The 23,172-nt window shown below is 38.7% G+C and overlaps 7 protein-coding genes across 7 annotated transcripts; 4 read left to right on the forward strand and 3 right to left on the reverse strand.

Moving 5' to 3' along the window:
* Positions 1 to 3,445: 3,445 nt before the first annotated feature.
* Positions 3,446 to 6,062, reverse strand: LOC108375980 (synaptonemal complex protein 1). Its single transcript, XM_017632142.1, has one exon. It carries the CDS (start codon positions 5,235 to 5,237, stop codon positions 3,462 to 3,464), a length of 1,776 nt encoding a protein of 591 aa, XP_017487631.1. The 5' UTR covers positions 5,238 to 6,062; the 3' UTR covers positions 3,446 to 3,461.
* Positions 6,063 to 7,702: 1,640 nt separating this feature from the next.
* On the forward strand, positions 7,703 to 10,236 carry LOC108375982 (axoneme-associated protein mst101(2)). The gene is made up of 2 exons (XM_017632144.1): positions 7,703 to 9,137; positions 9,346 to 10,236. Exons 1-2 carry the CDS (start codon positions 8,035 to 8,037, stop codon positions 10,220 to 10,222), a joined length of 1,980 nt encoding a protein of 659 aa, XP_017487633.1. The 5' UTR covers positions 7,703 to 8,034; the 3' UTR covers positions 10,223 to 10,236.
* A 28-nt stretch (positions 10,237 to 10,264) lies between these two features.
* On the reverse strand, positions 10,265 to 12,155 carry LOC108375981 (coiled-coil domain-containing protein 47). Its single transcript, XM_017632143.1, has 5 exons — positions 11,740 to 12,155; positions 11,514 to 11,671; positions 11,161 to 11,444; positions 10,735 to 11,082; positions 10,265 to 10,677 (listed from the first exon to the last, which is right to left on the reverse strand). Exons 1-5 carry the CDS (start codon positions 12,153 to 12,155, stop codon positions 10,438 to 10,440), a joined length of 1,446 nt encoding a protein of 481 aa, XP_017487632.1. The 3' UTR covers positions 10,265 to 10,437.
* Positions 12,156 to 17,490: 5,335 nt separating this feature from the next.
* On the forward strand, positions 17,491 to 18,897 carry RabX6 (RAS oncogene family member RabX6). Its single transcript, XM_017632147.1, has 3 exons — positions 17,491 to 17,748; positions 17,858 to 17,937; positions 18,014 to 18,897. Exons 1-3 carry the CDS (start codon positions 17,649 to 17,651, stop codon positions 18,467 to 18,469), a joined length of 636 nt encoding a protein of 211 aa, XP_017487636.1. The 5' UTR covers positions 17,491 to 17,648; the 3' UTR covers positions 18,470 to 18,897.
* Positions 18,748 to 20,179, reverse strand: Vti1a (Vesicle transport through interaction with t-SNAREs 1a). Its single transcript, XM_017632146.1, has 2 exons — positions 19,955 to 20,179; positions 18,748 to 19,893 (listed from the first exon to the last, which is right to left on the reverse strand). Exons 1-2 carry the CDS (start codon positions 20,043 to 20,045, stop codon positions 19,298 to 19,300), a joined length of 687 nt encoding a protein of 228 aa, XP_017487635.1. The 5' UTR covers positions 20,046 to 20,179; the 3' UTR covers positions 18,748 to 19,297.
* A 79-nt stretch (positions 20,180 to 20,258) lies between these two features.
* Positions 20,259 to 21,410, forward strand: RpL7-like (Ribosomal protein L7-like). The gene is made up of 4 exons (XM_017632145.1): positions 20,259 to 20,396; positions 20,458 to 20,754; positions 20,810 to 21,155; positions 21,213 to 21,410. The coding sequence occupies exons 1-4, from the start codon at positions 20,386 to 20,388 to the stop codon at positions 21,324 to 21,326; spliced, it is 768 nt and encodes a 255-aa protein (XP_017487634.1). The 5' UTR covers positions 20,259 to 20,385; the 3' UTR covers positions 21,327 to 21,410.
* Positions 21,411 to 22,090: 680 nt separating this feature from the next.
* On the forward strand, positions 22,091 to 22,592 carry LOC108375979 (WD repeat-containing protein on Y chromosome-like; the record flags this gene model as incomplete). Its single annotated transcript, XM_017632141.1, has 1 exon — positions 22,091 to 22,592. A coding segment is annotated over exon 1 (502 nt), but the record flags the coding sequence as incomplete, so codon positions are not given.
* Positions 22,593 to 23,172: the final 580 nt, after the last annotated feature.

The following is a 23,172-nucleotide window of genomic DNA, read 5'->3' on the forward strand; positions in this document are numbered from 1 at the left end:
TTAAGTGTGAATTTTTGCGCTATTACCAATACATACATACATACAATTGCGTGACTTGATTTCTAGTTACATACATATGTATTTAAAATTTTGTTTCAGCACCTTAGCATGGACACCCTAATGTAGATTTGTACTTTACCTACATACATACATACTTAAATATGTATGTTTATACATTTATGAACTTACGTACATACTCGTACATATCTACATACATGCATATGTAGATTTTCCTTCTTCGTGGAGCGGCGCTACGTTTGCGGATTGTCTAATTTTAGCTTTTCCTCTAGCATATGTTCATCAAAGTACGATGCATACCTACATATGTATGGATGTATGTATGTATGTATATGTATATGCTATTCTCTGCGCAATACACTTTGAGAATTTGCGCTAGTCGAAGAGCTGAAACTGCGCTAATGGAATTCGGCAAGTCGTCGAAACGCAACCGTAAAAAATCAAAGTCTATAAGCACTCTGGAATCATGGACACGTACCGATTTATAGACTATAGACAATATTTATTCGGCAATATGTATAAATATGGACGTAAGTATATATGTATATACATAAGTACAATTTTGAGGTACACGTACAGGCGATATTATTAGGATGCCTCACACCCAATTTAAAAATTCGGCAACGTTTTTATTTTTATGAGCTTACTAAACTTGTTTATCAGAAACGTACAGAAATTAACGGCTTTTTATATATAAAAAAAACTCGATGTGAGGAAGTTTAGTAATTTTTTTTTTATAAAATTAGAAACAAAAATTTGTTAAGACATGACGTAGTTAATAAAGGGGCCCTAATGGAAATCATTTACGCATAGATTTTTCCATAAATTAGGGCCAGTTTTTCAGCGAGCGGTAAACTCAGTTTAAACGTCAGTCAGCTCTTAAATAAGAATGCAGTACACGTGATTTAAATTTAAACTGGCACTGAAAAACTGACCCTCTAACTCATTTATGATTTAGAAGTAACCACTAGTGTGCAGAGTATAATCAAAATATCTGGTTACCATGCATTTGAAGTACATCATGCTGCATGAGTGAGGCACCTTAATGTACATACATATTTACATATGTAGATACGTGTTTACATACATATGTATGTATGTATACTTCGTTCGTTGATACCTTATAAAATCGAAATTGTTTTGCTGTTACGTTTTTCGAATATAAATTGTATGGCATTTTTATTCGTGTTGTGTACGCCCGTATTTCTATTCTGAAATATGAATCAAAACTTGTGTTGACAAACAATAAGTATGTACTACGATATTTCTGTTGACATAATTAGTGCGAAGAAGCATAACTATAAAATTGGCAGCAAGCATGTATGTAAATGTAAATCTCAGTGGCAAATACATATCGCACATAATCTTCAAAAGTGACACAACTCAAAATTGGGCATTTTTGAAATAATGCACTAAAAACGTACATAGAGCTTTTATTTACCTTTAAGCAAGAGCTTGAGCAAATTTTTGTTATAATTTGTTGAAAAAAACCCTAAAGTAAAGTCTCCCTTGCCCATATGATTAGCATGTGCTACAAAATAGTTTTTCACATTTTCTGACAAACGTGTAATTTTAAGTTGTGCCACTTTTGAAGATCATGTGCGATATTTTGGTCTTGACCTTCAGCTTTATGGCACATGGAGCAACTACTCCTTTTGGAACATGGTACATTCGGCAACAGAATCATATTGCCAATGGTCCTCGAAGAGGTGGTGTTCAACTCATATATCAGTTTTTTTTTACGATTGAAGTTGTCCAAGTCAGCATAACAAGTTACTAGTATGAAGCCTGCTCTTTCATCATTTGGCATTATAGTCGGCGTTCAAAAGAGAGAAACGTCAAAATCAAAAAAATTAAAAATTTAGATTGGAAAACATAAAAATTGTTGCAATTTTCTTTCTTGGTAAATTTGTTGTGCTGCTGAGTTGGGCGAACGTTCCAAAGCTGCTATTCAATCGCTTGTTTTGTATGGAAAAAGGTTTCACATGCAAATCGATTTTAGCAATTTCTATTTATTTCATTATTGAATTAGTTTTATATTTAAATATTGTTACTTCGTACTTGAATTTAAATTTAGAGTGCCTGGCGCTGATCGATGGGTGAACAGAAGAAGGTCTATAGTGCTCTATGTTCTGTGTAGATCCGTATGTACAATTTAAATTCAAAGAAATAAAACAAAAATTAAAAAGTTTAGTTATTGGAGTAATTTATGTCACTATTAATAAATTTGTGTAATAATCTTATCTACCGTTATGTTAAATTACGGAGTTCTTACAATTTTTTGTGGGATATGGATTGAAAACTAGGGTGGTCTACTATTTTTCAAAAATTTTACCCATCAACTCCCAGCAGAACAGGTCTTTTTGATCCACTGTTTAAAAAATGTTCCTCTAAAATATTAAGCGCCAAATTTTCCTAAGGGTGTCCAAAGTAATGAAAAATATTACTAATTTCCACCAAGAAGGTGGAACGCGGTACGCCGCATTTGGCCGCCACCACTGAAAAACCTAAGGGGCTGAGAACAAATATGCGCATCGCATTGAAGGCTAAAAAACAGTAACAATTTACCTTTGATTCACAATAATTCGCTCATCAGTTATTGGCAAAAATACCGTTCGATTTTATGCGTAGACTGCAGAAGGGAATTTAACGCAAAACTACACTGTATGCAAAAGTAGAGAGCAATTCGCTTAAAATACGTTCGAGTTTATGCAAATGTATGCCTGTATACATAATTGGAAATTTGCAGTAANCCAGAGAAAATACTACTCACGGGCTTTATTTCCTTTTTTATGAAATAAATCAAGCGGGCGTTATGTCCTTTTCTTTAGGAAATAAAGCCTGCGGCCATTATTGCTCTTTCGCAAAGGAAATAAAGCCCACGGGCTTTAATGCCTTTTATTGGTGGGCGTTATTTCTCCTTCGAAATGGAAATAACGCCCATGGGCTTTATTTCTCTTTTTTTTTGGGAAATAAAACCCATGGGCGTTATGTACATACTTTTAAATAATACAGAATTTAGCTAAAAATTTTAAATTTTCAAACATTTATTAAAATTTTACATACAACAACAAAATTTTCTTTAGCCATGAATTTAAACAGTATACCTATGCTAGTTATCAAACGAAGCAACCAATCGCATTGCCAACGAGTCCTTTCCATTAATCGTCGATCGCCAGCCAACAACGAACTGGAGCAGATAGTGAATGACATTTATGAAACGTCGCTGATCACTATATGGTCCAAAACGCCATTGGCCATCGCTATCAAAAGCTGTACTGTGCCGTTTGTACCAGAAGCGCTTAGTAAATTGGAGTATTTAGTAATGTTGACACTTTGAATTAAGTTAACCGGGCTGAACGCAATATTTGAATGCGAAAAACGTACTTTAAGCTCATGATTCAATAATTAATCATGATGCGTTAAGCTGCCTGCGCCCATCCTTACATATTCTCATTGAACAAATTGGGACAGCGCACATTGCCGCCAGACATGGCGTAGATATGCCGCCGCAGCACTCGAATGTGCTTCTGCGACACCTCGAAATTGTGCACCAGTGTGTTCAGTTGTGTCTGCAGCTCGGCAATTAAGCTATCTCGCTCCTGAATTAAGCTCGTCGTTGAATTCTGACTACGATTCAGCTTCAATTCAAGTTCGAAGACGCGCTTCTGCAAATCTCTACGCTGCTTCTCCGTCTGCTCACGCTGACGCGCCAACGTTCGCTTGTTCGTATTCTGCACGCTATCCAATTGATCTTTCACTTTCTGCAGCTCCTCGGCCAGCTTTTGCTTCTCATGCTTTAGTGCTGTATTGTAGTTTTTGAAAATTTTGAGATCACGATCTGCTGCCTTTAAACGATTAATGGTCATCACTTTGCGGCGTGCCAATTCTTCCATTTTAATTTTCAACTGACTCGCCTCGACCTGCAGCGAACGCACTCGTTCGGCCAGCGCATTATTCTCTTTGTGCAACTTCTCGCACTTGGATTGCTCGTCGCGTACAATTTGCGGCAGGTGCGACACATCGCGCAACTTGGAATCGATCTTGTGACGCAACTGATCGATGCCTGTGCTAATTTCCGTTTCGAGCTGATGATTATTCGAGTTGAGCTTCTCGATTTCTATTTGCTGCACTTGCATTATATGCTGCGCCTTGATGCAGCGAGTATGGTAATCCTGTAGGCAGTTGTGTTGCTGTTTAATTATGTTGCGGAATTGCATCTGTTCATTTTGCAGATTCACAATGGTCGACTGCATCGCTTTTAGGTCGGCGCTCTTGCTCAGACTATGCGTCTTCTGATTGTTGTCCAAAACATTCTTCAACACATTGTAGATGTCCTTGAGACCCGCCGCTTGGTCACGTGGATTGAATTTCTCCGTAGCGCGTGTTATTGGGTGGTGTGGCGCTTCGTTCTCCTTGTTAAGCGATTTACGCTTTGACGTACGTTTCTGTGGCATTTGACTATTTTGCAGTCGCAAGCTGGAATACTCGGATGCCGATGTTAGTTTGCGTTTTCTAAGCGTAACTGCTGCTACGCCTTCCGCCTGCATAGTGCATTCATTTTCGATATTTTCATTCGATGTGGTACAATCGGGTGGCAGCATGGTCATGAAACTGCTGCCCCGATGAAATATTTGTGTGTACTTTCGCTTCAGCGAGAACTCCGAGCCGGTGCTGCTGCTGCTGCTGCTGTCCGAATAGGCATTCGTTTCTTTTTTGCATTTGCGGTTGGCGACGAAGCGATCGTGTTTCCGCTGCATTTCATTCAATTCAAAATTGATTTTCATATATTTCTCCTCCAAATCTTTTGTTGTGTTATTATACTCTTTCAACTCTTTTTTGTACTTGGATAATTCAGCTTTCAATTTCGAAGCGACTTCACAATGCTTAGACTTTCGCTTACCAGTGGCATGGCATGATGATCTCAACTCGAGAGAATTGCTCACATCGCTCGTTGCGGCGTTAATAGCTTGCGAATCCTCTATTTGAATGGCATCTTCGGATTGCTCCTCCGACGGATCACTTTTGTAACTTAAACTTTGATAACTGGAATTCTTGGAATTGCAAGGCAAGCTCTCTGAAGCGGTGGCCATGTCGCCGCCGGAGGCACATGTCGGTCGTGTTAACTTGAAATAGGGATGGGAACGCCGCTCTAGACATTCTCCTGGTTTCGCACTTAACTTTTGAGTAAACTCCAAATTTTGACTATTTCGATTCATTTGTCGCCTTTCTGAAAGGGTTGACTTTCTACAAAGAGGCGTACAATATGGCTGTTACTCTTACGCTTGTCTGTGCGAATTGCAATTTTTTATTTAAAAATTGGGACTGTATTTACCAACAGAAAATTTTTCAAAACTCTTTCATTCAATATCCAAAAAATTATTTGAAACGACAACAAACTTGAATGATGTGATTAATATAAAATGATTGCTTATCTTTTGTTTTCAAGTATTTTTGGTCGAGGAGCAAAGAATGTGCGGACACATATCTCTCCAGCCATTTATAATAATCGTGCCAATGTATTTTAAAAACGATCTTGCGCGTATTTCCAATGGACTAATGTTACGAAGTCCTGGCAAAAACGAGAAATTGGAAAATGGGTAGCGAGGAATCGCTTAGGCAGGAGTATGCTTTGGTTGATTTTGTAGACATGGAAGCTGCTTTCAACAACATCAATGTAAGCGCCATAACGGGTGCCTTAGAAGATTTTGGTGTTGACTCTAATGGACATTCTGCGCTAAAATATTGCCACGCTTAGAAAGTGGGCAGAGAGTAGGGGTCGCGGAACTGAGGTAATTCTCCTTTCAAGGACACATAGGCTACTCGCAATCTCCCAGCTAATTTACAAAGCTGTGGAGATTCCTTTTTAAGAGAATGTTAAGTGGAGAAATAAATTTTTACACGAATGGATCCAAGCTAGACAGCCGGGTTGGCTACTGAGTTTTTTCTACAGAATTAGGACTGGAATTATCCGTCCGAATTCCGGACCACTGCAGCATTTATCAGGCAGAAGTTCTAGCTATAAATGAGGTGACTGTGTACCTTAGTACTCATGCCGTAATAATACTACGATTAATATCTTCTCGGTTAGCCAGGCGGTCATCAAATCAATGAACGCGGTAATGCTAAGATGAAAGGTTGCATAGCAACACAATGAGAGGATCTTTGCTTACCAATGTTCAGCGGCTGGCGTGCAACGGCAAAACGGGCGCCACGCGCACTTGTCCAACCGCAGTCTTGGAGGTCATACGTGGCCTGAAATCACGCCACATAAGCGTAGTACTGCACAACTTAGTTTAGGATCCTGCAGTAGTTACAGTTCTAGCCTATTCATTAAGTATTGACACCGATATGACACCTCTTCACATGCCAACTTAAATCTACCGGCGTCCTAGGACTCCAGTTGTATGGCACTATCTATGGCAACTGGTGACAATTCCAGCAGTGTTGAACCTCATGACAGATTTATTGATAGATATGTATTAATATTGGGTATGCCCCGCGACCTAGTGATCTATTATGCCTTTTACTCTTCAAAACACTTCTTCTAAGCCGAGGTTGGGTTAGGTTAGAAGACTGCGCTTTTGTGATGCCACATAAATATGAACGACGACCATTACTTAGGAGATGAAATGCCGATGGACCGATTACGAATGCGCCTAGTTTTAATGTCCGATAGCTTCTCAGGGCTGGTCAGATTGTATGAGCCCAAAGGTATCTATCTTCACCTCGCGAAGGCTGGGCAGTGTAATAGAAAGTGTTGAGGTCATTACACTACAGAATCTTCCTGGCAGCTGCTACAGTAGGGGTCAGGCAATATTCCTAACTTTACAGCGTAAATTCCACTGACACAGTGACCTAACAGAACCCACACCACTGAACACCGAACCTATATCAACTTTACCAAAGATAATTGGAAAGACTTCGCAGAATTTACTGAAAGCACCTTCTCTGCCCTCCCCACACCAACCGACGTCCACCTAGGTGAACGTAAGTTCCCCAGGGTTGTCACTGCTGCTGCAGCCCGCTCCGTACCAGCAGGTCCTAGTAGATGAGCGTGACAACCCTTGTCAGGCCCATTCAGGAAATCCCCGTATCAGGGATCTCAACACGGAGATTCGGCAACTTGTGAAAAGTGGGGAGATCATTTGAAGACTTGCAACTTCGCCTCTGGTGTGAGTAAGCTATGGTCAACCGTGAGGTCACTGTCCAATCCAACAAAGCGCGACGACAGAGTCGAAATTTCTTTCGGCGACCACGCTTCATCGGACCCGGAGAGATGCGCGCGCTACTTAAGCCGGCGGTTTATACTGCATCCTCCAGTGGGCAGAGCCAAGCATCGAGTGACCAGAAGCTTGTAAAAACTGCCAATAACAAGTGCGCCTCTTGTTTTCACCAGCGGTGAAGTTCAGGTAGCCATCGGGAAGGCGAAAGCCACCGAGGCCATGGGACCCGACGGAATATGCAATGTTGATGCTGAAAAATTTCGGTCCTGCGGGAGTAGCGTACCTAACGAAGGTTCTCAATTTGTCAATGGCCACTCTCGTCGTTACAGACATCTGGAAGATGGAGAGAGTGGTCCCACTGCCCAAACCGGGAAAACAGGCCAACAAAGGAGAGTCTTATCGTCCGATAACCCGCCTTTTCCCGAAGCGAGCGAAGACTCTAGAGGCCTTGCTACTCCCGTATTTTACGCACCGCAGCGAAGCATCATCATGGTTTCCGTAAAGTGCACAGTACAACAGCACTTAACGCCCTTAAAGCTCAGATAACACGTGGCCTAAACCGCAATCGTCCGTGTGAGAGAACCACAGTTGTTTCACCCACACAAACAAACAAGTATTTTCGAAAGAAAAAAAAATCAGTGAGCAAAGTTTGATACTTCATTGGCAATCAATAAGGAAAAAATTATAAATTATAATAAAAAGAAAACTCCTATAATACAAATTACCATAATTCCTTCTAAATTTTAAGTATTATCTATTAAAAAGGTTAGTCATCAAATTCTAAATAAAAATGACCAGTGAACAAGACCCAGAGAAGAATATATCATTGGAAAATTTAGATGAAGAAGAATATGAATATATTTACGGCACGGAAGATGGTATTTATTCCCAAAGTGAGACCACCCATATGGGTGAAGAGGCTGAAGAAGCGGCCGAAGATCAATTCTCTTACCTTGGGGAGGCATCGGATGATCCAGAACAAAAACGTCGGTTCATGGAATATTTGAGCCTAATCAAAGAAATCGAATGTCAAAACCAAATGGTTGAAGATATAAAAGCTAAAATAATGGAACTCTGCGCAAAGCCTTGTAAAACAAAATGCGAAATGAAAGATATTAAACGGCTGCGAGTGTGTATGGAACAAGAGTTAATAAAGCTTCAATGTTTAATGACAAAAGCTATGGAACTACAAAACTTCGGTTCCAGACGTCGCTATCCTGGAATAGCGATTGCCACGACAATAGACGAGGACAATATGACACCGTACGCCGGGTGCACACATCCGCAAATTCAAAACAATTGGAAGCGTAACGAAAGCAGTGACGACGCGGATAAAGGCGTCTGTGAGGAACAGAAGGACTCAAAGGAGCAGAAAGCTTTGCGTGGCTTGTGTAAGGCATTAGGCAAGATGAAAATCTGTTGCCCTGAAGATAGAAAGCTCGTACAGGAAATTGCCTGTGCTTTATTGGGACATAAAAAGAAAAAGAATGCACAATCTTCGCCACCTTGTATGCCGTCATTGCCACCATGCCAAGGGCCATGTCCACCATTTGCTAAGACCTCGAAGAAAAGCAAGCCTCGGCTCTACTCCTCCGATTCAATGCCCGGTGCAGACTCGCTGGAACGACTCAAGCAGAAGATCACGTGCATGCAGTCATCTGTGGGTCAACTAAAGCAGGAAATTTATCGGCGTGAACGTCAAAAGCAGCAGCCCTGTTATGGAGTGACGGAAGAAAAAGAGGATATTTGTTCAGAGGAACCCGATCCCATTGGAGTTTGCTTAGGCAAACGTACTGCCAAAGCTGATGAAATGGCTAGGTTAAGAGAAAATTATCTACATTTGCTATCAGAGTTCACGAAGAAGGATTGCCAATTAAAAGAGATGGAAAAAAGGTAATATTAATTCACATCTTATACTGTTTTATTTGGAATAAAATATTTCCATGCAAACAGGCTCAAAGGATTTTGCGGAAGCTGTAACGACGGCAACGGCCGCGGTGAAGGACGCAGTGCCGACCAATCGGAGTNAGATGGAAAAAAGGTAATATTAATTCACATCTTATACTGTTTTATTTGGACAAAAATATTTCCATGCAAACAGGCTCAAAGGATTTTGCGGAAGCTGTAACGACGGCAGCGGCCGCGGTGAAGGACGCAGTGCCGACCAATCGGAGTTGATTGTGCTTCGGCAACGTGTCGCTGATATGAAAGAGGAGCAGGTAGAGTTCAAGTGTCTTATGAAGGAACAGTCGCAGCAGTTAGAAGAATATCGCAACAAGTACCTCGTAGCACAACAAAAGGTGGAAGAACAAAGTGTAACGTTGGAGAAATTGAACATGAATAACAAGCGCATTGAAAAACAAATAAATACAGAAGTTAAAGAGATTCGTGCCAAGTTCCAGGAGAAACTCAACGAACTCCTGCACTTTCCTAAGCTGTTGGAGAACGAGCAACTCAAGTTAGCACAAGCCTGCAAAGAGAAAGAAGATTTACAAGGCAAGCTAATGCTCGTATGCAAAGAACTTAAAGCGCTAAAGGCCCAAGTTGAGGCGCCGAAGGACGATGTTGATTGTCGGCCGAAATTGTTGAAATGTCAAATGGAGCTCGAGCAGTGTAAAACACGACTCGAAGAAATGGAGAGACAACGCGACCTCTTCTGCGAACAGCTAAAGACTACGCAAGACGATTTCGACACATTACGTTCCGAGTCGGCCAAGATCATTGCCCGTACTAAAGAGCGTGCCGAAGCGACAAGGTGCCAAATGCAGGGACAAATTGATAGGCTCGAAAAGGAATTGGCACAATGTCGTGCCACTGCTTGTCTTTCGGTCAGCGATCGTGAAGCAGTTATTCGTGAGATGCAGGGCCAACTTAACACACTTTCGTATAGTTTCGATGCAGCGCAAAAGCAAATTAAAACGCTGCGCAATCATATTGCTTACGTTTCCAATGAAAATTGTTTTCCTGTGAAGTGCTGATTAACGAATGCATTTCTTTTAAGCGTAAATGAAAGATTGTAATTGGTATAGCTATGGCTTGTACACGCAGTTGAATGCATGTTTATTGCTATATCTCAAAATATGTGTGGAGAATGTCTCCAGCATTTAATAATGGTCGAAATTTAATTAACATCAAAAAAGTGTCAATTGAATAGACCGATCATCAGTGTTCCCTTCTTAGCAGCTTATTAGTTTTATAAAGATTTTACTGCCAAGCGTTTCATTTTGGGCGCCTTTTTCTTGGCCTGGCGTTTCTGTTCTTTTAACTCCCAGCGACGCTGTTTCTCGGGGTCCTCTTCGGCAAGCACGCGTTCCTTTTCTTGCTTGCGCTTATCTTCGCGACGCTGAGCAGCAGCTTCTGCACGTGCTGCATGTGTACTCTTCAAGAACTCTTCCTCAACACGTAAGCGATTTTTTTCAGCTTTGTTTTTGCCCTGAAAATTACACATAAATTTTGGAAAGGCAACTTTTGTTTAATTTTAGAGTTTTACCTCCCTCGACATGCGATAAACTTTTAGACGCTCCATTAAATAGAAGATTAGAATAAGCAAAGGTTTAATTGATTCCATATCTACACTCTTTGGCAAGTTAAATCCTGCCATAAGCATAGCTTTTGTCTCCGGTTGTTTCAAATTATTGGCATCTTCTTGTTGGATTGGACCACTAAATTGATCAGAAATATGGATATAGTCGATGTAGCGCTGATATTTATTAAGCGCAGTTATTATGCGCGCCTCTAACATTGCTGACGTTGCTTCAGGTATTTCTGACAGCACACTAAATCCTGCAGGTACTTTGTAGCGATCCTCTGGCTTACTGACTAGACTGCAATACTTGTTCTGTACGGAAGCGTAGAAATTAAAAATTATACAAATTTTGTTTTAAAAATTTATAAAATAAAAAACAAAAATACGCACCAAATCTGCGAACTCTTTGAAAACCTTGGTTATAGTTTTTCTTGAGCCCACACAAAATACAAACGAATCCATTACGCCTTTTGTCATTTCAACTTTTATATGTACTTGGTCTTGTTGAGGTCGTATCAGTCCAGACACCAAAGCGACTAAATCTTGACGTTTAATCATCTTTAGCTCCACAAGCATACCCTCGCAGCAAGTGCGACCAGAGCACCACAGAGTATATAAACTCTCGCTTTCTTTCATCAAACCAGGATTTTCGTTTTCTTGCTTGCCATCATCGCCTTAAGATAAAGTCATGGTAGTAATAGAATTGTATAAATACTCTTTTTTTTCATATACATTACACATACCAACTAGAACAAAGTTGTCGTCTAATAAACCCTTGTGCGTGCTGTACCACAATTGTGCAAGCCTTGCATTCTTTGTTTTCCCAGCGAAGAAATTAGCAAAGTACGCTAATAGACCAGCCAACATAAGCATTTCCATCCAATATGAGTCCCAATGTGTACTAAAAGTAATTAGAAATAGGTAAATAAGAAAAAACATATCCAGTGGAATTACAGACTACTGCCTTACCGGAAATGCATTGGAATTTTAGCTACAGTCAATTTCGGTTCGGCGGTCTTTTGATCTACAGGCAAATCTTTACTTTCGCCTGCATCAAAGCCTTCGAATTCTTCTTCGTCTTGGAAGTGTTCAAATTCGTTGTCGTCATCCTCAACGATGCCGTCGTCGTCATCAGTTTTGAAGTCATCTGACTTGCTAAGAACCTGCTCGCTCTTCACTTTCTCGGTTGCATATGCCTGCTGTGCGACTTTTGCATCTGCAGTTTGTGGTGTCGATGTGGTGCCTGCTTCAACGAAATCATCGTCGGTATCGAAGTCATCGAATTCAGCAAAGTCACTTTCTTCATCTTGAGCCAATACCGAGGTCATGCAACTTAGCACCAAACACCCAAGCGCCAGTATCGCAACCACTTGCCTTACCTGCATATCTAAAACGTTCCACTATCTTCACTTCTCCACTAATATTTATTTTATTATTAACATTAAACTGAAATAATCGTATTTGAGGTTAATTAAATGGGTTATGGAGGTAAGGAAAACCAAAAATACACTCACTCAACACGGTGGAGAGAAAACAGAAGTTGTCGCCGATGGCAATACCGCTAATCGGCTCTCAGTGAATTTGACAGAATCAGCTGTTTTGCTGACGTCACAGTCAAGCCGACAGCAGTAGTGATGTGCTGAGTCAATGGCGCGTATTCATAGTCCAGCCACCATAACAAGTCTATTCTGCGCTCGTAATAAAAAGTTTGTAACCGGTAAATAAAGTTCCTGTAAATTTTTAAACCTTTGTCGCATTCTGTATACTCTTGTAACCGGTTAATTTTGTTACCATCTCATAAGCTGGTAACAAATTATTGCCCCGTAAAATATGCTGAATATTTTAACTGCATTGCCAACGTACCTAGAATCGCGGTGACAAGAACTGGTAACATTTTTTGGTAATACAATTTTCCGGTTACAAAGTCTTCGGTAACGTGCAGAATAGACCTGAAAATATGGTTTTCATGATTGAAAGTGTTTTACAATCGCATATCATTACCACGGGTCGATTTTTGAATGCCAACGTTCTGGCCACAAACGTGCACCCACGCAAATTTACGCCTTTTGGCAAACCAAACATGCGCACAAACTCGTTCCAATCACACAGCACTTCATTTTATATCATAAATATGTAAATTTATAATTAAAGTCGCTGCAGAAAACACATTCAATCGCTAAAAAATCACTACGAAGAGGTAGAAGACGGTGTAAACAAAACCGAAAAACGTCAAAAACGCTACGAAAACTTTTTTTCTGAAAATCGTTTACAAATACAACGATGGCTGATTAGGTGATCTGTAATCGTTGGTTCATGCCACAGTTGTATACAAAATTACTGTGGTATGAAAGGGAGCAACAACCGTACTATGGCAGAGTGGCACAAGTCATGACTATGTAATAGTACCCGAAACTAATTGCAAAAGTGTAAAAACATCCCAAATTTTTGTCTATTATTATAGATACTATCATAGTTCAATGCATAATTTGTTATATTACACCGTACATAACTGTTAAATGCTGAAAACGCTTGTAACTTGTAGATCACTCAAGCTTGGGTGTGCTTAGGACTGTCTGGGGCGGATGCGCTGGCAGGCATTGGGGTCTGTATAACTATGCAGACCTTGTTTTTTTTTTTTAATAAAGACTTAAATATATTCGGAAATTTAGAGTTTGGCTTGATAAATTCACAAAACTTACGTTTAATATAAAAAATTTAATCTTACAATGGATTTTTTTTATTTTAAACTTACATTTAAGAAAACTCAATTCAGTACTATAATTACGATTTGAGTTTTTCAGTTTATAAAACACAAGCGTTAATTTTGTTAACTATGTATGTATTATTCTTAATTCAGCATGAATATCAGCATACATTAAAGATGAATATTATACTTAACCTACATTTTGTTCATAAAAAACAAATAATTATGTATATTTTGTCCTCCAAATGAACTTTTTCTAAATGTTGCCACTTTGTAAGTAATTCCCCAAAACGTGAGGAATTTCGGTTACGCTTGAGTATGTTTTGTGGATTTCTATTTTGAGGAATTTTCTCTCGATATATTTGCAGATAACAAATGCAGCCATGTTTTACACAAGAGAGTTGTTAAATCGCTTCCGTATCGTATTTAACGTTCTCTGGACCTTCTCTATAGATTTACGTTCTCTGTTAATAGTAGGGATGTCGGAAAACATCGATGCATCGAAAATATCGATGTTTTGCTTCGTTGCATCGAAAATTTTCCCCTCGATGTATAAATAGTCGATGTATCGATGCATCGATGTATCGATGTTTTTTGATAACTGACATCTACGGTACATTGAACCGTCATTCCAGTTTTTCAATTATTCAAAAAAAAAAAAGTGACTTTGGCTAAAAATTTAAATGGCTGCAAGAAGTTCCGTTAGAAACATAATTAGCTCAGTTGCAGTAATTTATTTGGGTGGGGTTTAGTAGCGCACTATTTTNTAAATTTATAATTAAAGTCGCTGCAGAAAACACATTCAATCGCTAAAAAATCACTACGAAGAGGTAGAAGACGGTGTAAACAAAACCGAAAAACGTCAAAAACGCTACGAAAACTTTTTTTCTGAAAATCGTTTACAAATACAACGATGGCTGATTAGGTGATCTGTAATCGTTGGTTCATGCCACAGTTGTATACAAAATTACTGTGGTATGAAAGGGAGCAACAACCGTACTATGGCAGAGTGGCACAAGTCATGACTATGTAATAGTACCCGAAACTAATTGCAAAAGTGTAAAAACATCCCAAATTTTTGTCTATTATTATAGATACTATCATAGTTCAATGCATAATTTGTTATATTACACCGTACATAACTGTTAAATGCTGAAAACGCTTGTAACTTGTAGATCACTCAAGCTTGGGTGTGCTTAGGACTGTCTGGGGCGGATGCGCTGGCAGGCATTGGGGTCTGTATAACTATGCAGACCTTGTTTTTTTTTTTAATAAAGACTTAAATATATTCGGAAATTTAGAGTTTGGCTTGATAAATTCACAAAACTTACGTTTTATATAAAAAATTTAATCTTACAATGGATTTTTTTTATTTTAAACTTACATTTAAGAAAACTCAATTCAGTACTATAATTACGATTTGAGTTTTTCAGTTTATAAAACACAAGCGTTAATTTTGTTAACTATGTATGTATTATTCTTAATTCAGCATGAATATCAGCATACATTAAAGATGAATATTATACTTAACCTACATTTTGTTCATAAAAAACAAATAATTATGTATATTTTGTCCTCCAAATGAACTTTTTCTAAATGTTGCCACTTTGTAAGTAATTCCCCAAAACGTGAGGAATTTCGGTTACGCTTGAGTATGTTTTGTGGATTTCTATTTTGAGGAATTTTCTCTCGATATATTTGCAGATAACAAATGCAGCCATGTTTTACACAAGAGAGTTGTTAAATCGCTTCCGTATCGTATTTAACGTTCTCTGGACCTTCTCTATAGATTTACGTTCTCTGTTAATAGTAGGGATGTCGGAAAACATCGATGCATCGAAAATATCGATGTTTTGCTTCGTTGCATCGAAAATTTTCCCCTCGATGTATAAATAGTCGATGTATCGATGCATCGATGTATCGATGTTTTTTGATAACTGACATCTACGGTACATTGAACCGTCATTCCAGTTTTTCAATTATTCAAAAAAAAAAAAGTGACTTTGGCTAAAAATTTAAATGGCTGCAAGAAGTTCCGTTAGAAACATAATTAGCTCAGTTGCAGTAATTTATTTGGGTGGGGTTTAGTAGCGCACTATTTTGGGCTATTCCGTCCAAAGGGGTGGCCCGATCCAAAAAAAATTCCACACACTTGTAGTCAAGGGTCTACGCATTATTTTAACACTCTCTTTTGTAAATTTTGGTCACTAATTTATTTACAAATCGGGTTTGAAATATGCCCTTTTTTGTAAAATTCGGAAATTAGCGTACATTTATCACTCCTATTCTCCTTAAAGCAGCCATTTCACCAATACATTTTTGTATTCCCCTTCACTTTACACTTTACTCGATTAGTTATAACTTGCTTTACGACTTCAATATTAACCAATTAATCACAATTCATTAAAATAATTCATAAAAATAAAAACACGTTAAAAATCACGCGTCTGACTTTGGTTGCATATGCAAATTAAATGGCGGAGTTTGGCTGTCAAATTCAACAATATTCAAAAGAATGAGAGACAAAAGAAGATAGGATATAGCACAGTAAGCATTAACTATATACAAAGGTGTTCTCTGCAAAAGGTGTTCAGCTCCTTTTCTTCGCAAAACAGAAAGGAGAATTCTACTGCCTGAGGGTTATAATCCCTAAGTGCGGCCGAAGGCCGCTTACGCAGAATGGTGTTCTATGCAAAAGGTGTTCAGCTCCCCTTTTTTGGCAACACAGAAAGGAGAAGGCTGCCAACGCAGAAAGGAATTCTACGCAAAAATNTTCTTTGGCAACACAGAAAGGAGAATTCTACTGCCTGAGGGTTATAATCCCTAAGTGCGGCCGAAGGCCGCTTACGCAGAATGGTGTTCTATGCAAAAGGTGTTCAGCTCCCCTTTTTTGGCAACACAGAAAGGAGAAGGCTGCCAACGCAGAAAGGAATTCTACGCAAAAATACATTTGTTAAAAAGAACATTTTTTTATAAAAACTTTTTCTATTTTCAATTAACTTTTTTATTCTTTATTCAAAATCGCCCGATATCTAATTTGCCATAATTTCTTTTATTAAAAAATGCCACGGTTTCTGTTAGTTGGGTTATATTCCACTTCAAACTGCTCAGTTTGCCTAAGAAAATTCCGTTTTTCCCTCTTTTTCAAACGGTTCCCTAGGGGCCTGTGGGAGGAGCCCAAAGGGGGGGAGGACGCCTTTTTAGAAAACGGGGACTGTCCCCTTTCTAGTGGCGGTAGTTTGGGGGGGGGCCCGCCCTCTCCCTCTCCCCCTCCGCCCCCACCCCAAAAAACCATTTGAGCGCTACTACACGTTTCCCATTTNGGTTATAATCCCTAAGTGCGGCCGAAGGCCGCTTACGCAGAATGGTGTTCTATGCAAAAGGTGTTCAGCTCCCCTTTTTTGGCAACACAGAAAGGAGAAGGCTGCCAACGCAGAAAGGAATTCTACGCAAAAATACATTTGTTAAAAAGAACATTTTTTTATAAAAACTTTTTCTATTTTCAATTAACTTTTTTATTCTTTATTCAAAATCGCCCGATATCTAATTTGCCATAATTTCTTTTATTAAAAAATGCCACGGTTTCTGTTAGTTGGGTTATATTCCACTTCAAACTGCTCAGTTTGCCTAAGAAAATTCCGTTTTTCCCTCTTTTTCAAACGGTTCCCTAGGGGCCTGTGGGAGGAGCCCAAAGGGGGGGAGGACGCCTTTTTAGAAAACGGGGACTGTCCCCTTTCTAGTGGCGGTAGTTTGGGGGGGCCCGCCCTCTCCCTCTCCCCCTCCGCCCCCACCCCAAAAAACCATTTGAGCGCTACTACACGTTTCCCATTTATTTTAAATTTTCTACAATTTTGCTAATAACATATTTTGTTGGAAATCATTATCTGAAACCCCCTATGCAAATCAATGCATCTGAACACCCTATGCCCTTCGATGCATCGAAAAATATCGATGTACATTTCGATGCATCGAATCAAAGAAAAACATCGATGTATTTTTGCCACTGACATCCCTAGTTAATAGAAGCAGAATTCAATTTTCATAAACAAGAAGTCTTTTTTTTTTGAGAAAATTTGCAATTTATCGGAGTACAAGCGACTAAAATTGAATAACGCCCGGAAAACATTAAATTTGTATTTTATCTGGTGAAAAATTAATAAAGAGATAATTTAGTATGGCGTCGGTACGCATTCCAAAGCAAAAGGTGATCCTCTGTGGCGAGTATGGAGTGGGAAAAAGTTCATTATTTCGTCGTTTTACCAACAACACATTTGGTTTGTAGGCATATGTAATTTTTTTTTTGAACTATGGGAAGTGATATAATTATTTGTAATTATCTTTGGCACACATAAACGCATTGGTCACTTACACTTATCATAACAGTGACAGATACTGATCGCAAATCTACACTGGGCTTGGATCACATAGACCGTGACTACACGGTTGGTGATAAACAAATCAAGGTAAGCCGCAAAATTGATACCATACCCATTGAATATGTAAATATGGCTGTATAAACTAACATTTTCACAAATTTAGCTTCAACTATGGGATACTGGCGGTATGGAGCGTGTTGCATCTGTTACCTCATCATACTACAAATTCGCTGAGGGTGCCATACTAGTTTTCGCCATGGACAATGCTGCTTCTTTTCATTCCTTGTCACAACATCTACTCGACATTGTTACTTATGCCGAAAATGCGAAAATTTTCATTTGTGGCAACAAAAGTGATTTGGCAGAGCGTGAGCCACAGGTGACCGACGCTGAAGTAGAAGCCTTTTGCGAACAGTGCCACAGCTTGATTAGTGCCACTTATAAGACCTCTTGCAAAACTTCGCAGGGTGTTGAGGAAATGTTTCGCGACATCTCCCGTATACTTGTCGATGCCAATCGTTCTAAAATGGAACTCCAAGCTTTGGAGCAACATAGTTTCAAAATTGATTCAGCTGCTGAGGCTGATGCAGGGGAAGAAAGTTCGCAATGTATTTGCTAGCAAATGGGGAATGTGGAGTTCGGCTAAATAAGAGTGAAAGCGAACTTCATACATAAATTTTGAGGGATATTTGTAGGCATTTTATGCGTATTAATGTAAATTTATTTATTTATTTATTTTTCGTTTCGACTTTGTGCTTTCTTAAAGGTGGCTAAGTTTCTGGACTAAAAATTGTTAAATAGCTTATCTACGTTAGATTTGGTAGTTTTTGTTACAATCCGTCCAAATTCCTCGAACTTTGAGTTGGATTGCATTTTCAAAGGGCTTTTACATATTAATATTTTGTCGGAGCGAAAACACCAAATCTGAAGCATCACTATTTATATAGATACGTATGTATTGCCGTAATTGGTGTAAAGGTGTATGAAACTCTTTTTTTATATTTATGTACGAAAATAAAGGACATTACTAAAACAGATGTCACAATAAAAATATTTAGATTGGGCTTGTTTTAACAATGCGACCCACTATTCTCAAATACTCATAGTCGTAGACGTGAAATGTAGCAACATTTTACCTTTGAATAAAATAAAGTGAACAATTTAAATAAAGTAAATAACTTTAGCATCTAATAATTTTCTAGGATACATTTCCATTAATTTCATTAAAACGCATGAATTTCATGGCATTATTATGTGTATATATTTTTTATGATTTATTCTAAACTTATTTTTTAGATATTTTTTGTGCATTTCAACAAAGAAACCCATTACATTGCCGAGAAGGGAATGTATAACGTTTATGACCACAAAGACAATGCACTAAATAAATATACGCGATAACATACATAATACTACAACAATAAAAAGATCACTCTTAAATTACCAACTAAGCCGTGGGTGCACTTGATGAGAACGTCAAATAAAGGCTAACACCAACAGCTACCACAAAACATACACCGACTACATATAGAACATATTTTTCCCGTAATGCTCGTAACATCATTGAATTCAGAGTACGCGAAGCTCGTCCTAGATCCGCATTGGTTTCTCGTAAACGAGCTCGTGCGCCATGTAAAACTTCACGTTGATGGCTCAAGTCATTAAGCACTTGAGCGCCTAACGCCTCTGTTTCTAGTGCAACTCGATAACCATCCACTAAACGATTTCCAGTGCGCTCTATACGTTCCGAATTTTCCAATAGGTGTTGTCGCTGATCATTACTTATGGAAATATCATCATAATAATCGCCATCACCACCACCCAACTCTAAGACTGTCATGTGTTGTTTCTGCTGAGCTTCTTTGGCACCACGATAATCGGATTGTAGTCTTTTCAATTCCACTTGCGCACAACTGACTTTATTTTGGAAACTTGGACGCAACGTAACATCTACATCCCGTATTTCCAAGGTCATTTGCTCTAAAAGTTCATGCGCTTCTGCCAGGCTTGCATCGATTTTGGAGCTTAGATCTCGGCGTTCCACTGCAAAAGAAATACATATGTACTTGTTTTGTTTTTTGCACTGTATTCGGATGATTCTTACCCCATTTCAATTGTTTTAGTTGTGCGATTTCAGATGTGATTTCCGCAATCAGTACAGCATACTGCTGTTCATACTGTTCTATTAGTAACATGTTGGTTTGGATATTTTGCTTTATAGTTTTTAGGATTACAAGTGCGAACCAAAAGTATTTTTTCCAATTAGTGTATTTATTTATGAATTATGTCCAATTAGAGAAAAATATCAATATCAGCTGATAAAAATTTTTGGCACAACTCATTCACAATAAAATGAAAATAAACGTTGATCGACACAAAAATATCGAGAAAAATCATATTTCACCGAAATGTTATCGATTTGAATTGTCAAAAAGTTGTTTTTCTTGTCACTGGACTGCCACACGTGTTTACAAACTCCTGAAGTGCTTGGTTATTTAGTTTTTTCGCACTAATTTCTTTAAATAATTTGTAAAAATGTCTGACAAGTAAGTTAGAATGTTTGTTTTAAAACTTTTATTATATATTCAAATCTTCGCTTGCCTACAGATATGCTGTTCCCAACAAGTTGCCGGGCAAAACTGTATCAGTCCTTGCGCACCGCAAACGCCGTATCCTTCAAGATAAAGCTACCATTGAGCAGAAGAAAGCATTAAAAACCAAAAGAGTTGCAAGTGCGAAAAGACACCATAAATTCCGTCGCCCGGAATCATTTGTTATGAATTATCTAAAAGCAGAAAGGACGGCTAATCGCATCAAGCGAACCATTCAACGCACCAACTTGGTGGCAACGAAAGATGCCGATAAAACCAATAAGAAACTACTTTTAGTTATGAGACACGCCGGGTAAGCAAACGTTATTAAATTCATAAACATTTAAAATTTTTTGTTTATTCTGCAGTAAAAAGATCTTTGACCAAACCACGGATAAAATATTTAACACTCTGCACATGCCTAATCGCCACAATGCTGTATTTCTAAAAAATGATAAAGAAACACAAATATTGTTGAAGGTTATTGAACCGTTTGTAATTTATGGATACCCTTCATTGAGTACAATTCGGGAGTTGCTGTTTAAGAGGGGTTTTGCTCGCGTTAATAGCAAAAAAACGCCCATTCAATCCAACACTTTGGTTGAAGAACATCTTGGTGATAAAGGAATAATTTGTTTGGAGGATATTATTCATGAAATTTATACAGTAGGACCTAACTTTGATGCGGTTAAAGAGTTCCTTTGTTCATTCATGGTAAATGTTTTTATATTCATGTATCTAGTTGAATAATGCCACTGATTTCTTACATAGCTTACTAGTCCACGAGAAGGTTGGAAAAAAAAGGTTTCAGTACCGTACAAACGTGGTGGTGAATATGGCGACAGGGGCGATGCTATCAATGAATTAATAATGCGTTGCATATAAGCATTGAGTTTTAGTTAAACAGTGGCTTTCAAATATTTTTATTTTCGTAAAAAATAAATAAAATATTTTTAGAATAAGTGAATATAAATTAAATGTTTGTACTCTTAATTTGCATTATGGCTGATCAACAGAGCTTGGTAAATGCAATTACCATTACATTCCTGAGTAATTGTAATTAGGATTCAATTCCTTCAAGCCACAGCAAAGGAATTGATTACTTTTTCAATTCATTCACGAATGTGAAATGTGGAATTTTGGCTGTGGTCAAAGAATAAAATCGAAACCATACAGTAGACTTTATTTCTCTTAAAGTAATATATTTCCTGGCGAAGTATTAGGGCGGGTTATGCCTGCTTCGGAATATACGGGAGGCGTCAGTTGATTGGGGTTTAGTGAGCATGCGAAGAAATGTTTCGCGCCGTGGGGATTGGACATGTATTAGACAAGGGTTAGAGAGATGAGCCACTTAAAAGTAGCACGGGTTTTTGTTTTTTGAATATTGAATTGTGTCGTTATTGCAGAGGACCATCGATATGTAGTTCAGAATTTTCTTAAGGCAACATTGAAAATTTCCTTTAATTTCAATTCTCTTTTGCTCTATTAAAAAAAATTTAAATAATTGTTCATTTAAAAAACTACAAGAATTTATATTTCGACAACTTTTCAAATGTCCAGCAAAAATGATTCGCTTATTGACGAGGACATTGATTATCAAACAGTTTCCACCGGCCACTCCATTAGCATTGAACGTCCCGAACGACTACATGAATGGCTTAAAGTTGATGATATCGAATAACATACATCACAAATTCATTTCTCACCCTCTGCAAAAACTCAATCTTCGAGAACTACGTGAAGCGCTTGATAATCTCGATATAAAATTTACTGATATTGAATACAATCGTCTCTTTCTTAAAATCAATAAAAATCGAGACTTTCTCTGCGACTGGAATGAATTTATATCCTACTTGATATTTGGTTTCCAAGAAGATGATCCAAGTACCCAGAAGGAGGCACTCATTCTACCTATATCGACTGCACCAGTAATTAAAAAATCTGAACATCGCTCACCCATTTGCTCTATGAGTTTATTACGCGCACAAGCAGACGAGATGGACGAGGATGATGAGGGTAGCAAACAAATAAATCCTGCTCTTGAAGATTCGCCAGAAGCTTGTGGTATGTGGATAACAGCTAGTCATGAGGGTCAAATACGTTTCTGGTCAAATACACTTGAGCCGCTGCGTACTGGCACTTCGGAAAGTAGTAAGTTTTTGACCTGTTTAAACTGTGAAAAGGATATATGTACATACATATGTATGTATGCATGCGCATTCAATTTGGCCGAGTTGCATAAAGTACGCCAGTTGTTGATGTTGTTGTAGCGGCACTACTAAGCCCAGCTTTTTTCGGGTCTACGTTCAATCATTTTCGTCAAGCTCAACTAACGGGAGGCCCAGGAAACGAGCTGTTTCAATGGGTTCGGACCAGAGGGAGAGGGGTGTTAGCTGAGTCGGATTGAGCTGGCATGTAAAGAGGTGGTTGGTGTCATGGGGGGATTCTCCACATGCCGGGCTATCATTGGGGATATTGGGGTCGAGTCTGGACAGGTAGCTGTTGAGGCGGCTACAGTATCCAGACCGTAATTGAGCCAGGGTAACGCGGGTCTCCCTTGGCAATTGCAGCTCCGTCTCTTCTACAGGTGGTGATTGGGCTCCTATTACGGCATTCATGGGTCGAGAGTCGAGGTAGGTGGTGACTGACTCTATGGAGGTCGTTAATGGCTCGTCTGTATGTCGTTGTTGTTGTTGTTGTTGTTGTAGCGGCACTACTAAGCCCCGCCTGT

Source organism: Rhagoletis zephyria, unplaced genomic scaffold (genome assembly GCF_001687245.7).
Source record: "Rhagoletis zephyria isolate East Lansing unplaced genomic scaffold, Rhagoletis_zephyria_1.1 Rzeph_scaffold_09718, whole genome shotgun sequence".
Taxonomy (NCBI): Eukaryota; Metazoa; Arthropoda; class Insecta; order Diptera; family Tephritidae; genus Rhagoletis; species Rhagoletis zephyria.

Excerpts from the sequence above, each read along its gene's own strand:
- Vti1a (XM_017632146.1), bottom strand. The coding sequence starts at position 20,045 with ATGTTACTAATAGAACAGTATGAACAGCAGTATGCTGTACTGATTGCG. Across the intron at positions 19,894-19,954 it reads ACTAAAACAATTGAAATGGG|TGGAACGCCGAGATCTAAGC; the intron begins GTAAGAATCATC and ends TTTCTTTTGCAG.
- LOC108375982 (XM_017632144.1), top strand. The coding sequence starts at position 8,035 with ATGACCAGTGAACAAGACCCAGAGAAGAATATATCATTGGAAAATTTA. Across the intron at positions 9,138-9,345 it reads TTAAAAGAGATGGAAAAAAG|GCTCAAAGGATTTTGCGGAA; the intron begins GTAATATTAATT and ends CCATGCAAACAG.
- RabX6 (XM_017632147.1), top strand. The coding sequence starts at position 17,649 with ATGGCGTCGGTACGCATTCCAAAGCAAAAGGTGATCCTCTGTGGCGAG. Across the intron at positions 17,749-17,857 it reads TTTTACCAACAACACATTTG|TGACAGATACTGATCGCAAA; the intron begins GTTTGTAGGCAT and ends TTATCATAACAG. Across the intron at positions 17,938-18,013 it reads TTGGTGATAAACAAATCAAG|CTTCAACTATGGGATACTGG; the intron begins GTAAGCCGCAAA and ends TCACAAATTTAG.
- LOC108375980 (XM_017632142.1), bottom strand. The coding sequence starts at position 5,237 with ATGAATCGAAATAGTCAAAATTTGGAGTTTACTCAAAAGTTAAGTGCG.
- LOC108375981 (XM_017632143.1), bottom strand. The coding sequence starts at position 12,155 with ATGCAGGTAAGGCAAGTGGTTGCGATACTGGCGCTTGGGTGTTTGGTG. Across the intron at positions 11,445-11,513 it reads CGACAACTTTGTTCTAGTTG|GCGATGATGGCAAGCAAGAA; the intron begins GTATGTGTAATG and ends CTTTATCTTAAG. Across the intron at positions 10,678-10,734 it reads TTTATCGCATGTCGAGGGAG|GGCAAAAACAAAGCTGAAAA; the intron begins GTAAAACTCTAA and ends TGTAATTTTCAG.
- RpL7-like (XM_017632145.1), top strand. Across the intron at positions 20,755-20,809 it reads TTAGTTATGAGACACGCCGG|TAAAAAGATCTTTGACCAAA; the intron begins GTAAGCAAACGT and ends TTTATTCTGCAG. Across the intron at positions 21,156-21,212 it reads AGTTCCTTTGTTCATTCATG|CTTACTAGTCCACGAGAAGG; the intron begins GTAAATGTTTTT and ends TTTCTTACATAG.